At 40.1% G+C, this 12912-nt stretch overlaps 1 protein-coding gene across 2 annotated transcripts in view; it reads right to left on the bottom strand.

Moving 5' to 3' along the window:
• Positions 1–12912, bottom strand: part of SLC17A8 (solute carrier family 17 member 8) — a 47777-nt gene that overhangs the window by 18537 nt on the left and 16328 nt on the right. For both annotated transcript variants that reach the window (XM_007085659.3, XM_042990865.1), the window contains exons 3-5: positions 6488–6606; positions 4538–4652; positions 2386–2473 (exon numbers count right to left, since the gene is read on the bottom strand). In XM_007085659.3, coding sequence (XP_007085721.2) covers positions 2386–2473; positions 4538–4652; positions 6488–6606 — 322 coding nt within the window. The remainder of the gene's footprint in view (positions 1–2385; positions 2474–4537; positions 4653–6487; positions 6607–12912) is intronic.

Raw genomic sequence — 12912 nt, 5'->3', positions numbered from 1 at the left:
GTTTAGAAAGAGCTGCAGGTCTAACTCTGCTGTGGGTGTGGAGAAGGTGGTCTTTCCTGGGCCAAATTTCCTGGAAGTGAGGGGTAGGGAAATGCTAGGGATAGGGAAGGTCAGGGAATAACCACCACCAGCTAAGATGCATTGGATGCTTTGTGTGTGCCCTCTACTAGGTTGAAGATTCTAGACCCAAGATTGTATTTAACCCTTTTTTCAACCTCTTGGCATTGGTACCAATATCATCCCCATTTATGGGAGAAACCAAGGCTGGGTGAGGGGAGGTAAATTGTCTGAGGTCACACAGGTGTGAGTGATAGGAATCCAGAGTCTTTATCCTTAACTATTTAATAATTCAGTCCTGCCTCCTCCACTTAAATATGCCCATTATTTCCTCATATTAGGAAGCATTCTTTCATGGAGGACATTTTACACTTGAAACTGTCCTTCCCTGTCTAGTAGAGAAACTCTCCCTCATCCTTCTGGACATGGCTGAGCGTCATCTCCTGTCATGCCCACAGCCTCTGAGCATACCCCCATGGGGTGTACCACCAAAACTGCCCTAGGGGAGCTGACTGTACCTTGATCCTTCTGTGGGCTGGCTCCCCAGTTCTGTCCTCACTAGCTGGGAGAACTTACTTGACTCGATATTTCCTAAAGTCCCTGTCAACTCCAATATTTTTTGTGTAAGAACCGATTAACCCCAAATCTGGGTTTCCTTCTAATGACATTTCTCTTTGGCTGTTCTTTCAAACCAAGGCTACACCTTAGCCAGGAAAAGTAATAAAGCCTATGTGTTTGATCAGGTAACTTTCCTTGAGAGTCAAACCATTTCTCAAATCAGCCCTTTGAGGATTATAAAGACACTAAGAATGGAGAGTGGCAGCTAGTCATTCTTGCTTTGCAGGCAAATCAAAATGAAAAACCTTACAAATAAACCATCCAAAGAAAATAAAGTCAAGGATCTGACAGTTCACAAGGTCAAAATCTTATATTCTTCTAGAGCTAGCACAAGGTCAGTAGTGGAAGGGGAGATGATCCTGAACTACAAGTGAGAGGAGAAAAATGGTTTCTAAGGACAAGAGAGGCTAAAGATACAAAGACATCTCGACCTTGCATGTAGTTCCAAACTAGGCATAAAATAGGTACATTGGTGAATATTCACACCAAAGTCCCAAAGATTCTATATTATTATTATTATTATTATTATTATTTAAGGAGGTAAAGAGAAAGAGCAAGGGAGAAATAAAAGATTCACAGAAATTAAGAGGAAACTTTATTTCTCTCTTTAGCTAAGGAATACAAGTTAGTTTCTCTTAGGAAAGACACACTAGCTTGAAAAACTAGACAGAACTAAATTCTGATCCTAATTTTGCTGAGTCCCCATTGTAACTTTCATGGCCTAAAGCACTTTTGTCTTCCTGGGCCTCTTCCCACATAAAAAAAAAAAAATATATATATATATATATATATATATGAAAATATATTTTACAACTGTGTTGATGGTGTCAGCATGCACTGTCCTTGTTCAATTATTGAAGGTAGACCCTTCAAACACCGATTATTTCAGAAATTCATAGAGGGCCAGTCCCCAAAACATGACCTGGAGTGAGACAACCTTAGCAAGGTGAAGTTTGGTGACCCAGGAATTAAAGTCACATCACTACTTAAGGACCACTAACATACTTTCAGGTAAGATGGATGGCCTCCATTTTCATCTGGAATGAAATGGCAAAAATTAATTAAAAGACCTCTGTGACAATGTGTACATAGTAATGCAGTGAGGAATGTTCTGAATTAAGAACCAGGTGGTACAGGGGTGCCTGGGTAACTCAGTCGGTTAAACGTCCAACTCCTGATTTCAGCTCCAGCCCCACATTGGGCTCTCTGCTGTCAGTGCAGTCTGCTTCAGAGCCTCTGCCTCAATCTCTCTCTGACCCTCCCCCCATCAAAACTAAATAAATGAATGTTAAAAAAAAGAAGAAGAAGAATCAGGTAGTCTAGCTCCCCTTCCATACCCCGTGTAAACTTGGATCTTAATTTCTGTTCAATGAAACTAAACTATAAACTTTAATTTCAGTTTCTCCATCTGTAAAAAGAAGAGGAGCAAAAGGTTTGATGATTCTCTCTCTTCTGCTTTTGATCTTGGCAAATATCATTTGTTGGCTAATTCGACTACCACATCCTTCTTTTTTACCTTTCTCTACTAAAGGTGCTGGAAAAGCTAGCTTTTCCTAGCTGCCTCTGTAGATGATAAAGCATTGATGCAATTAGGGCCAATGGCGTCACTTTCGGGCTTCTATTATGTGAAAAAAATAGACTGTACCTAGTAGGATCTTTACTTGAAGTCAAAGCATTCCTAAGTAAAACTTGCTATTCTAATACACTTACCACAAAAAGAGGTTGTGGCCAGTCGGCTTCTCTCCAAAGGTGGTGCCCACTTACTCCACATCCCGTGGCAGGCTGGGTAAGTCACACCCTGGCAAAACAGTTGAAAACAGACTATTTTATTTGACCCCAGTTTCTGTTTGTTTAAAATATAGATCCTGCTTCTTTAAGACAGGCTACAACATAAAAGCCCAATTCATAAATACCAAGTAGCCTGTGTCAGCTATTTTAACTCACAGCACAGATGCTGAAATTTGAATATCAGTTCAAATGTAAGAATGGTGGGGAATGGGGAAGAGGTCTTTATATTTCATATTATTATAGAATATCAGTATAGAAAGGGACTTCTGCAATCAGTTGATCCATCCCCTTATTTCAAGATACAGAACCTGAGGTTAAGCAGCATTCAGTGACTACACTCTAGTCTTCATGGCTGTTAATAGCATATTCTTTCCACCCATCATTATTTTCTAAAATGCAGTATATGTCCCTCTAGTGGGACTAGAGTTAAATTTGAGTTGCTACAACAACCTACATTTTTTTAAGTTTATTTATTTATTTGGAGAAAGAGAGAGAGAGCACAAGCAAGGGAAGGGCAGAGAGAGAGGGCGAGAGAATCCTAATCCACATTGTCAGTGCGGAGCCCCAATGCAGGGCTCAAACCCACTAACTGTGGGATCATGACCTAAGCCGAAATCAAGAGCCAGATGCTTAACCAATGGAGCCACCCAGACGCCCCACAACCTACGTTTTTTATCATAATTGGTGCATGTATATTCTAACAGGTTTTAGAAAAAAATGTAACTGGCACATCAAACCCATGATTTCAAAGATATTGTTGCTTATGATGAGGTTCTTTTGAGGTGTGGGTTTTTTTTTAATGAATTGATCTAGGGAAACACTGTAGGTAAATAATAGTACAAATTGTATATGGATATGACAAAAGTGACAAAGGCTAGAGGTGAATGATTGAGCTTGGGAAACACTGCTCTACATCAGGGCTTGAGAAACTATGACCTGATTTAGCACACCATCCGTTTTTGTACTACTCATGAGGAAGGACTAGTTTTCACATTTTTTTCCTCAACTCACATTTTTATTTTCTTATTTTTTATTTTTTCATTAATTTTTTTTTAGACGTGCCTGGGTGGCTCACTTGATCAAGCATCTGACTCATGACTTCAGCTCAGGTGATGATCTCATGGTCCATGGGTTTGAGCCTCCCCCCCCACCCTCCGTTGAGCTCTGCGCTGAGAGTGCACAACCTGCTTGGGATTCTCTCCCTCCCTCTCTCTCTGCCCCTCGCCCCCCACGCTCTCTCTCTTCCTCTCTCTTACAAATAAATAAACATTTAAAAAATTTCTTTTGAAATAAACTTTCTTTTTAATTCCAGGATCGGTAACATACAGTATTATGTTAGTTTCAGTTGTACAATATAGTGATTCAACAGTTCTATACATTACTCAGCATTCATGGTTTTCAAGCAAGTAAAAACAAATTGAAAGGAGAATAATATTTCATGGCATGTAAAAATCATATGAAATTCAAATTTCAGTGTCCAAAAAGTTTTATTAAAGCTTGGCCACGCCCATTTGCTTACAAATTGTCTCTGGCTGCTTTTGTTCTACAATGGCAGAGTTGAGTAGTTGCCCCACGGAACATATGGCAAAGTCCAAAATATTTACCTTCTGGCTCTCTACCATGCTACCTCTTTCTCTGAGTGAAATCTCTGTGTAACACTACACCCTGGAAATTTACATATTTACATATTTACAAATTTACATATTTATTAATAAATCCATTTAAATTGCTTTAGCGGAAAGGGACCCTGCGATGTGAACTAAAGGATTTGGGCTGCGGTCCTATCATTTATTAAAGGAAAGAGGTTGGATTAGATTATCTCTAAGATCATTCCTGGCTCATCTGAAATTCTGCACTCTATGAAATGGTTCTTTATTGTGTACAAATTTGTAATCACGCAAGGCATTTTCATTAAAGTACTCATAACTGTAGTCAAAACCGGAGAGTGAAAATAGCAGGACAATGTGGAAGATTGGAAAACTAAGCAAAGCAGGTTTTCTTCAGAAGCTGAATTTTCTAAAGGACCATACTTTATCTAGCAATATCAAAAACCATTAAGGAAAGAAACTCCTACCTCCACTAGACCTTGCAAAATTCTGACACCCATGACACAGCCGTAATGCACTCTGGCTGCAGAAGGGATGAACATGTTCAAGGTTGATGTTAAGAAGATGGCAGCTCCAAAGACCCTGAGGGACCAAAACACTGTATTAGTGGGCAGGCCCACTCATCGATGTGGTACTTTAGTCAAACATCAGGAACGAACCTCACCATGGAAATTAATAGAAAGAGAAATAGATGTTATGTTAGGATCTGGTATATCCCAAGCTGTACTGTTAGGCTGCTTTCCTTTCCTTTCCTTTCTTTACTTTGATACCTGAGCTCATCCCTGGACCAATTACAGACAGGTTTTTGGCAGTATAGGGATGCCCTTCTTGAATGAGGTCCTGAAGCTGGAGACTGACCAACAGGAGGTGAGCTTGCTGGAGATGCACCATTCTGCTTGGTTCTACCCAACTGACTCACTCTATTACCACATGACATCTGCACATTTGGATTGTGTCTCCTGCTTCGCAATTCTGCTCTGACTTTACGACAAGGCCACCCTACCTAAAAGCATGCTGTGTCATAAGATTAGCCAAGCACAAAAGAGGCTGTGTAACTCCTTCTTAGCCCCCAACTTGCTGCCCAGTGTCATTTGCCTTCTTTGCCCTGCCTGGACCAGACTGTTCTGGGAAAAGAGATCAGGCAGCATTTTCTTCCTTTCTCACACATTAATGATGCCTCAGCACTTTTAACATGCTGGGAAATATTATGTGTGATTTCTTTTTATGGCAGAAGTGTAAGCAGTAAACTCGAGGACCATATGAGCCAATATTCTATCACTTTTTGAAAAGAATACAATAGATAAGTGACAATGAATGAAAGACACAAATTGACAAGAACATAGGTAAATACAGTCATGCTTGTGCATATTTAGATCTTATGGTAGTGACTTTCAAACTTTTTTGACCTTGACCTATAAAATAAAATATATTTTATATTGCAACCCAATACATAATCATATACACAAATGTAACTAAAACAAGTTTCTCAACCACGACTTTGTGTGCAATGAACTAAGATATTTTCTATTCTGTTTTATTTTATATGATTATCTTCTATTCTATTTTTCTCTCTTTTCTTAGAAAATGCTCATTGGTAAATCACTATATTGCTTTCATTATCATCTAATGAGTTGTGTTTTACAGTTTGAGAAACACAACTTTAGAAAATGTACAATTCATGAATTCCATATATGTACAAATCACACGGGACATACAATTGGAAAGAAGCTGGAAATATTTAGTACACTCCTTTTCTGCTACATATACACCCTACATCTCCTCCAAGTGGCCATCTTCTTCTGCTTGAATACCTCTACTGACAGAGAACTCAACTGCTCCTTGAGGTAGCTCATTACATCTTGGACACATTTAATTGCTCAAACAGCTATTACAGAATCTCAAGGGCACTGAAGACATCTTGCAATCTAGAGGCAAGCCCCTACTACCCACATGACAAAACCTTTATGGTACAGGACTATATTAACATAGTATATAGGATCACAGAATGTCACTTGTCAGAGAGAACTCAAACACAATCTAAACCATGCTTTATATCACAGATGGGGAAACAAAGACCCAGAGAAGGAAGAAAAGTGACTCAGTAGAGGTTACCAAGTGAGTTATTTAGGGCCCAGGAACTAAATAACTGAGTCTCCTGACTCAGATTCAATTGCTAATTTTACTACATAATCACTAAAGGAATTGAAAGATAAATTAAAATTAGACAAGAAAGTAAATAAAAGGAGACTCTTAAGAACAGAATCATATGGGATCAGTATCTGTGAACCACATCTATTGGAATGCCTCCTGTCTCTCATTCTGCAACTCTAAATTGAGAGCCAACTGTGCAGATTTTGTAAAAACACAAAATCATGTTATGATCTGTACTGCATTCATGTTATGTCAGTTTGTCTTACCTGTTAGCAGCAAACTTATTTGAAATGAAACCACCTGGAATTTGTGTCACAATATAACCCCAGAAAAAAGATCCATGGATAAGGCCCACTGTCTCTGGATCCCAATTAAACTGTGCTGTCTGAAATGAGAAATCAGATATAGTTATGTTTGTGAAAAAACATTTGGCCATCATTTTTCAATGATGATCTTACATAGTAACCCCACAAGGCCCTTCTTTCCTTCCCTTATCCAACAAATATTTCTGGAGGGCTTCTTAGATGCTTGGGATATAGCAATGGATGCAAAAAATTCCCTGTTCTCAATGAGCTTCCCTTTTAGTGAGGGCAAGGAAAGATTATGTACAAACTTAAATACACCCATATGTATTTAGTAATGATACAACTTTTAGGCCATTGAAAATGTGAGTCTCCAGGGCTGGACTCCCTTTCCTTACTTTCTTCCCAAAGTAACTCATTCTTTTCAGACTCCTTGAAAATGTCCCTTCCTCTGAAAAACTCCCCAACTTCTTTTTGAAGTGGTCACTTTTTCCTGCACTTGTTCCACAGACCTCTGTTCTTACAGACATGGCCACTGCAACATGCTGTTCTCAAACTAGCCATTCACACATACATTTCCCACACCGGTGGCAAGCAACTCTAAGGTGGCAGCCGTGTCCTTTTGACTTTATAGCCTTAGCACCTAAAATAAATTCCTGGAAGGTACAAGTAAATATTTGCCAAATGAGTGAATACATGAATGGTTTCATAAAGCATTGGGGCACCTGACTGAGTCTGTACAGCATGCAACTCTTGATCTTCGGGTTGTAAGTTCAAGCTCCAGGCTGGGTGCAGAGATTACTTAAAAATAAACTCTTAAAAAAAAAAACATTGATATCAAAATGTAAGGTTTTCCTATTATGGAGGAAGGGTTCTTAATTATCAAGATAGTATGCCTTATAAATTTTCATCGGTTTGTTTTCCTGTCACAAGTTGTTACATATTTATTTGCTCATTTATTCAACATTCACCTAGTGCCTCCTGTGTGCCAGGTCAGGTGCTAGATAGTGTAAATACTAACTCAAACAAGAATTGCCTTCGTGTTGTAGGAGATCACAGTCCATGTAACACTGGCCTGTCCTCTATGCTGTATTTCCCATTTTGCCAATTCAGAAGTTGAAGTTTAAGAGCAAAATGGAACTGGGGTGTCTGGCTGACTCATTTGGTGGAGCATGCAACTTGGGGTCATAAGTTCAAGCCCACTCTAGGTATAGATTACTTTTAAAAAAGAATAAAAAAGGAGCGCCTGGGTGGTTCAGTCGGTTAAGCGTCCAGCTTCAGCTCAGGTCATGATCTCACGGCCTGTGAGTTCGAGCCCCGCGTCGGGCTCTGTGCTGACAGCTCAGAGCCTGGAACCTGCTTCAGATTCTGTGTCTCCCTCTCTCTCTGCCCCTCCCCTGCTCATGCTCTGTCTCTGTCTCAAAAAAAAAAAAAAAAAAAAAAAAAAAAAAAAAAAAAAAACATTAAAGAAAACAAAAAAAGAATAAAATGAAAGTAACAATCATTAATTCAAATTAGCTCAGTAAATTTTTATTTTATGCTACTATGTGCCACACATTGTTCTAGGCACTGGAGAAGACAGTGATTGCTGTTCACAAAGATGCCAGTGAGGACAGAAGATAGTAAACAAGTACAGACTGTGTTAGATGGTGATCAGGGATGAGGAGAAAAATAAAGCAGGGAAGGGAACAGGGAGGGCTGGATAGGAGTGCAGTAGAGTGCAATTTTAGACAGAGGAGCCAGGGAAGGCTTCTTTTGAGCAAAGCCATAAAAGAGAGAAGGGAGCAAATCATGCTCTTCATTATCTGAGAGAACTTTCTAGGCAGAGAAATAGCAAGTGTAAAGGCCCTAAGGTTAGAGGAATAGCAGGATGTCAGGATAACTGGAAGGTAATGAATGAAGGACAGGAGAGTAGGAGTTAAAGTAAGAGAGGTTCAAATGATGAAAGGCCCTTTAAATCACCATAAGGACCTTGGTTTTTATGCAAAAGGAATGGAAACCATTGGAAGCTAGGAGCAGAAGAGGGACATGATTTCATTAAGGCACTGTCTATATATTTCCTCCCTTCATTCTTATACCTGGAGGTAATTATTGGCTCTTCTTTTGTAGATGAGGAAATTGAGGCTTAGAGAGATTAAGCTACTTGCCCAAGGTCATACAACTAGTTATAAGGAGAGTCAAGATCAGGACCTCTTATCTTCTTGACCCAAAAAACAATGTTTCTTTGCACTACTTGTAGAGACTTGACTTTCTTACTAAGAAGTAGAGATTAGACTTCTTTGCCATTCATTCATGGAATAACCCAAGGAACCAAGGATCCAAGACAGAGGGATCTGCTTCATCCAGAAGCTAATTATCACTCACAGTGACCTTTGCTCATATTTTTCTCTGAGGGAATGGTGCTTAGGTCCATTCTCCAAAGGAGATGATACATGACAAAGAGCATGTAGGCTTTCTGAGAACTGATTTTCATCATCTCTTGAGCCCCATTAGAATCATAATGGCCCCATGTATGCACCATTACTATAAGCCAACCACCTTGTCAGGTACTGTGTTAGGTGAAGAATGGCCCCCAGATTTACACACAAAATCTCTGGAACCTATGAATGCTGCCTTATTTGGGAAAAGTGTTTTGTGGATGTGATAAAATCAAAGACCTTGAGATGAGTTATCTTGGATTATCCATCTGGGCCCTAAATCCAATGACAAATGTTCTTATAAGAGAAAGACAGAGAGAGATTTGAGACAGAAGAGGAGAAGACACACAGCAAGAAGCTCACATGAAAACAGAGGTAGGAATTAGAGTTATGCGTATGTATGTTAAATACGTAACAACTTGTGACAGGAAACCAAGGAAGCCAAGGAACACTGGGACCCCCCAAAGATGGCAGAAGCAAGGAAGGATTCTTCTGCAGAGCTTTCAGAATGAGTGTGGCCCTGCTGACATCTTCATTTCTTTTTTTTTTTTTTTTTTTTTTTTTTTTGAGAGCGAGAGATGGCATGCGTGTGTGAGAAGGGGGAGGACAGAGGGAGAGACTGAATCTCAAGCAGACTCCATGCTGTCAGCACAGAGCCCGACACAGGACTCCATCCCACAACCCTGGGATCATGACCTGAGCTGAATTCAAGAGTCACTAGGCCAAAGGAGCCACCCAGGTAACCCAACACCTTCATTTCAAATTTCTGGTCTCCACAACTGTGAGAGAATAAATTTCAGTTGTTTTAAGCCACCATGTCTGAGGTAATTTGTTACAGCAGCCTTAAGAAACTAATATAGGCACTTGATATATCAGCACCAAATTAACTCATTTGATCTGCAAAGTAGGCCTTTTATTCCCATTTTACAATGAGGGTCAGCAAAGAGTTGCTAGAAATGCCAGGTTCCTGCCTCCTTGCTCACATTTCCTTCAGACAACATTCCCCACCCCTGCCCCCCATCTCAGCACCCTGGGCCTCCCCACTCCTGAGTGGCCAATCAGGCTCTCTCTGTCTGTCTCTCTCTGTCTCTCTGCATCTCCCTCCAATCTGAACCCAGAAATTGTACTTAGAAAACATCAAACACTTGAACTGAAAACAAGTCTCATTGGAGTCAAGGCCAACCAAGTACATCAGGTCCCAGGCAAGGCACTTCAGCTTTCGAGTGCAGTGAGAAGCCATGGAAAAGGAGAGAAGACAGTCCATGGAGAGGCCTGGGACAGTAGAGCATACTCAGAGAGAAGCAGATTAGGGACCATGTGGAACAAGGAAGCTGGAGACCTGAGCTAAGGATTTCCTAGTTCCCAGTAGGGTCAGCTCCAGTCTGTCTTCCTGGCAGGGCCTCTGTTTATGCCTTGGAAAGAATTAGGTAAAGACTCCTTTTCTGCCCCTCAGGAGGACAGACTAGATTTCAGTCCCACTGCAGGGCACAGACCCCACTGTCCAGGGCACAGACCCCAGTGTCCAGGACACAGACTGCACAAATATATACATCAGACCTGCTTTCTGCTCTTCACTTTCATGAGATCCCCTACAGCCCTACCATAATTCCCTTTTTAACTTCACCTGGTTTCACTGCATTTCTACTCCTTGCAACCAGCAATTCCTGACCAGGACATAAGGGCAATTCATTCAAGGTCCCAGAAGTCAAGTTTGAAACAAGGTCTGGCCAATTCCAAAGCCTATCCTAACTCTTCAGGACTCATGCTTCATGGGAAGGAGTTTGGACTTATCCTGAAGGTGAAAAGAGATGATTGCAAAGTTTCTCAAACATCAGTCATTTATTGCTTGCCATATGCCAGACGCTATTTTAAGTGATTTACGTGTTTTAAAATTCATAATTATTAAACTAAAAATGAATATTCACACATCAGCTAAAACTACGCTGTGTACCTTTGGTAGAATATACGACACTTATTTGCGAGAACTACATATCTATACTGCTTACTTCTCTCTCTCTTTTGAAAATGAGTATTTAAAAATATTTTAGTAAAAAATATCTAGTTTTATCCCCCCATAAAATGAAAAACCAAATAAACAAAAATGCCAGCTATGTAGAGCCTTTCTTAAAACAATGAAATCTTTGTCATCAGGTTGAACATGTTCACCTGATATGTAAGCTTTGTTCTGTTTGAGTGAAAGGGAAACGGCCTGCTATAAATTGGATTTGCCATAGAGTTTCCAAAATGCTACAAACTCCTGTTTTTGAGACCAGAAAAAAGTGATGCAAAGCATATTTTAGATCTCAGTTTCTCTGAGACTCCAAAGGGAAAACCATAGACACAAGAGAGCACACACTAGCATTGTTCCTTAGGTTTATCAAAATGTCTTTTCCATATGCCTCAAAGCAGATTCTGTTGACCTAGGCCTATCTTTCCAGGCAACAAACAAATGCAAACCAGCATCTCATTTGATCTGGGCCTCGGCAGACAAGTTTTAATTAGCTGGCCTTGCTCACAAAAGGCTGGGAGAATGCATGTGATACACATCTGAAATTTCACTAATATACGTCATCCTTTATTTAAAAAAATGCATGGCTTGCCCCATCACACTTCTACTGCACTCCCTCCCCACCAAAAAATAAACAACTAGCATATCCTTTTAGAACAAATTCAGCCGTGGTATCAAAAAGAGGCTAGAAGACTCTCCATTGTGCTCTTTTCATCTGGCAGAATAATCTCTTAGCTAAAAACAAAACAAAACGAAACCAAAAAACCACACAAACTTGCAGAGCCATCTAAAGACTTCTTTTTAATGGATCAAAATCAAATTTTCCCAAATCAGTGCTTGGCAGGAACTGTTCCAGGTAATGCTAATAGATGTGGCATGAAAGAAAGTGCTCTACGGTAAAGTCCGGGAAATAATGCATACCATGCACACACATGCCACACACACACACACACACACACACCCCACAATTGGAGTTCTCACAGGACACAGCACAGTAAAGGCCCCCATTTCATATAACACCTTCTTCACAGCAGAGCCAGCAGAACAGTGATTTGCCAAACACAAGTTTGGGAAACTCTGATCTAAATGTTTCTCCACTTATGGGCAAGGACCAGACAACTATTAATGCCTCTCTACAATCTGTGTGTATTTCCACATGAGTTATTCCAGTGTGTGTGTTCAATACAATGAAGTATGTGTTTATTGGGTATCTACTACACATACATTTTCCTTTCTTTCCCCATAGCCTCCATACTTCTCTAGGCCCACTACTTAAGAAGCAAGCCAGATTGTATCTTTCCAGTGATTCATAAAAACAATGCTTTTAAGTCACATCAGAGTATGCTTGCTTATGACTACAACAGCTTTGGTTTGAACTGTGCCTCCTACTTCCGCTCACTTCTATCCCAGTCCACTGGGAGATCACTGGCTGGACAGCACTTATTCCAGAGTGGATTTGATCATACCACCTTTCTGCCTAAAGCCCACCTATGACTCCCTACATGGTTTAACAGGCTTTACCTGGCCTAACCCTTATTTACCCGGGTGTCTCCCTGTCTTGATGTTCACTCTAATGCTCTACTATATTAACAGAGGTCCTCAGCCTGGAGTCCAAGGATGGAATCCTGTTGATCTGTGAACTTGGATGGGAAAAATCATCATTTTTATTTTGACTAACTGCTAGCTGAAATTTAGCATTTTCTGTGATCATGAATGTACGCAACAAACCACAGTAGTTATCACTACCTGTGACTCTATCACTAGTGGAAATTATAAATCTGTTTGCATCACAACTGTCACCACTATCTTAAACTATGGTTTATACTTCAAACTTCAAAGCTACAGCAATTGTTAGACCCATTACTAGATTTTATCATCTGATGTGTTCATAAAGAAGTCCATATGTCTCTATATCATGAATTTTATTTTTAAACACTTTGAAGGGTGCCTGGGTGGCTCAGTCG

This window comes from Panthera tigris, chromosome B4, assembly GCF_018350195.1.
Source record: "Panthera tigris isolate Pti1 chromosome B4, P.tigris_Pti1_mat1.1, whole genome shotgun sequence".
Classification (NCBI taxonomy): Eukaryota; Metazoa; Chordata; class Mammalia; order Carnivora; family Felidae; genus Panthera; species Panthera tigris.
Note: the sequence above shows the minus strand (reverse complement) of the source record. Positions and strands in the feature narration are given on the sequence as shown.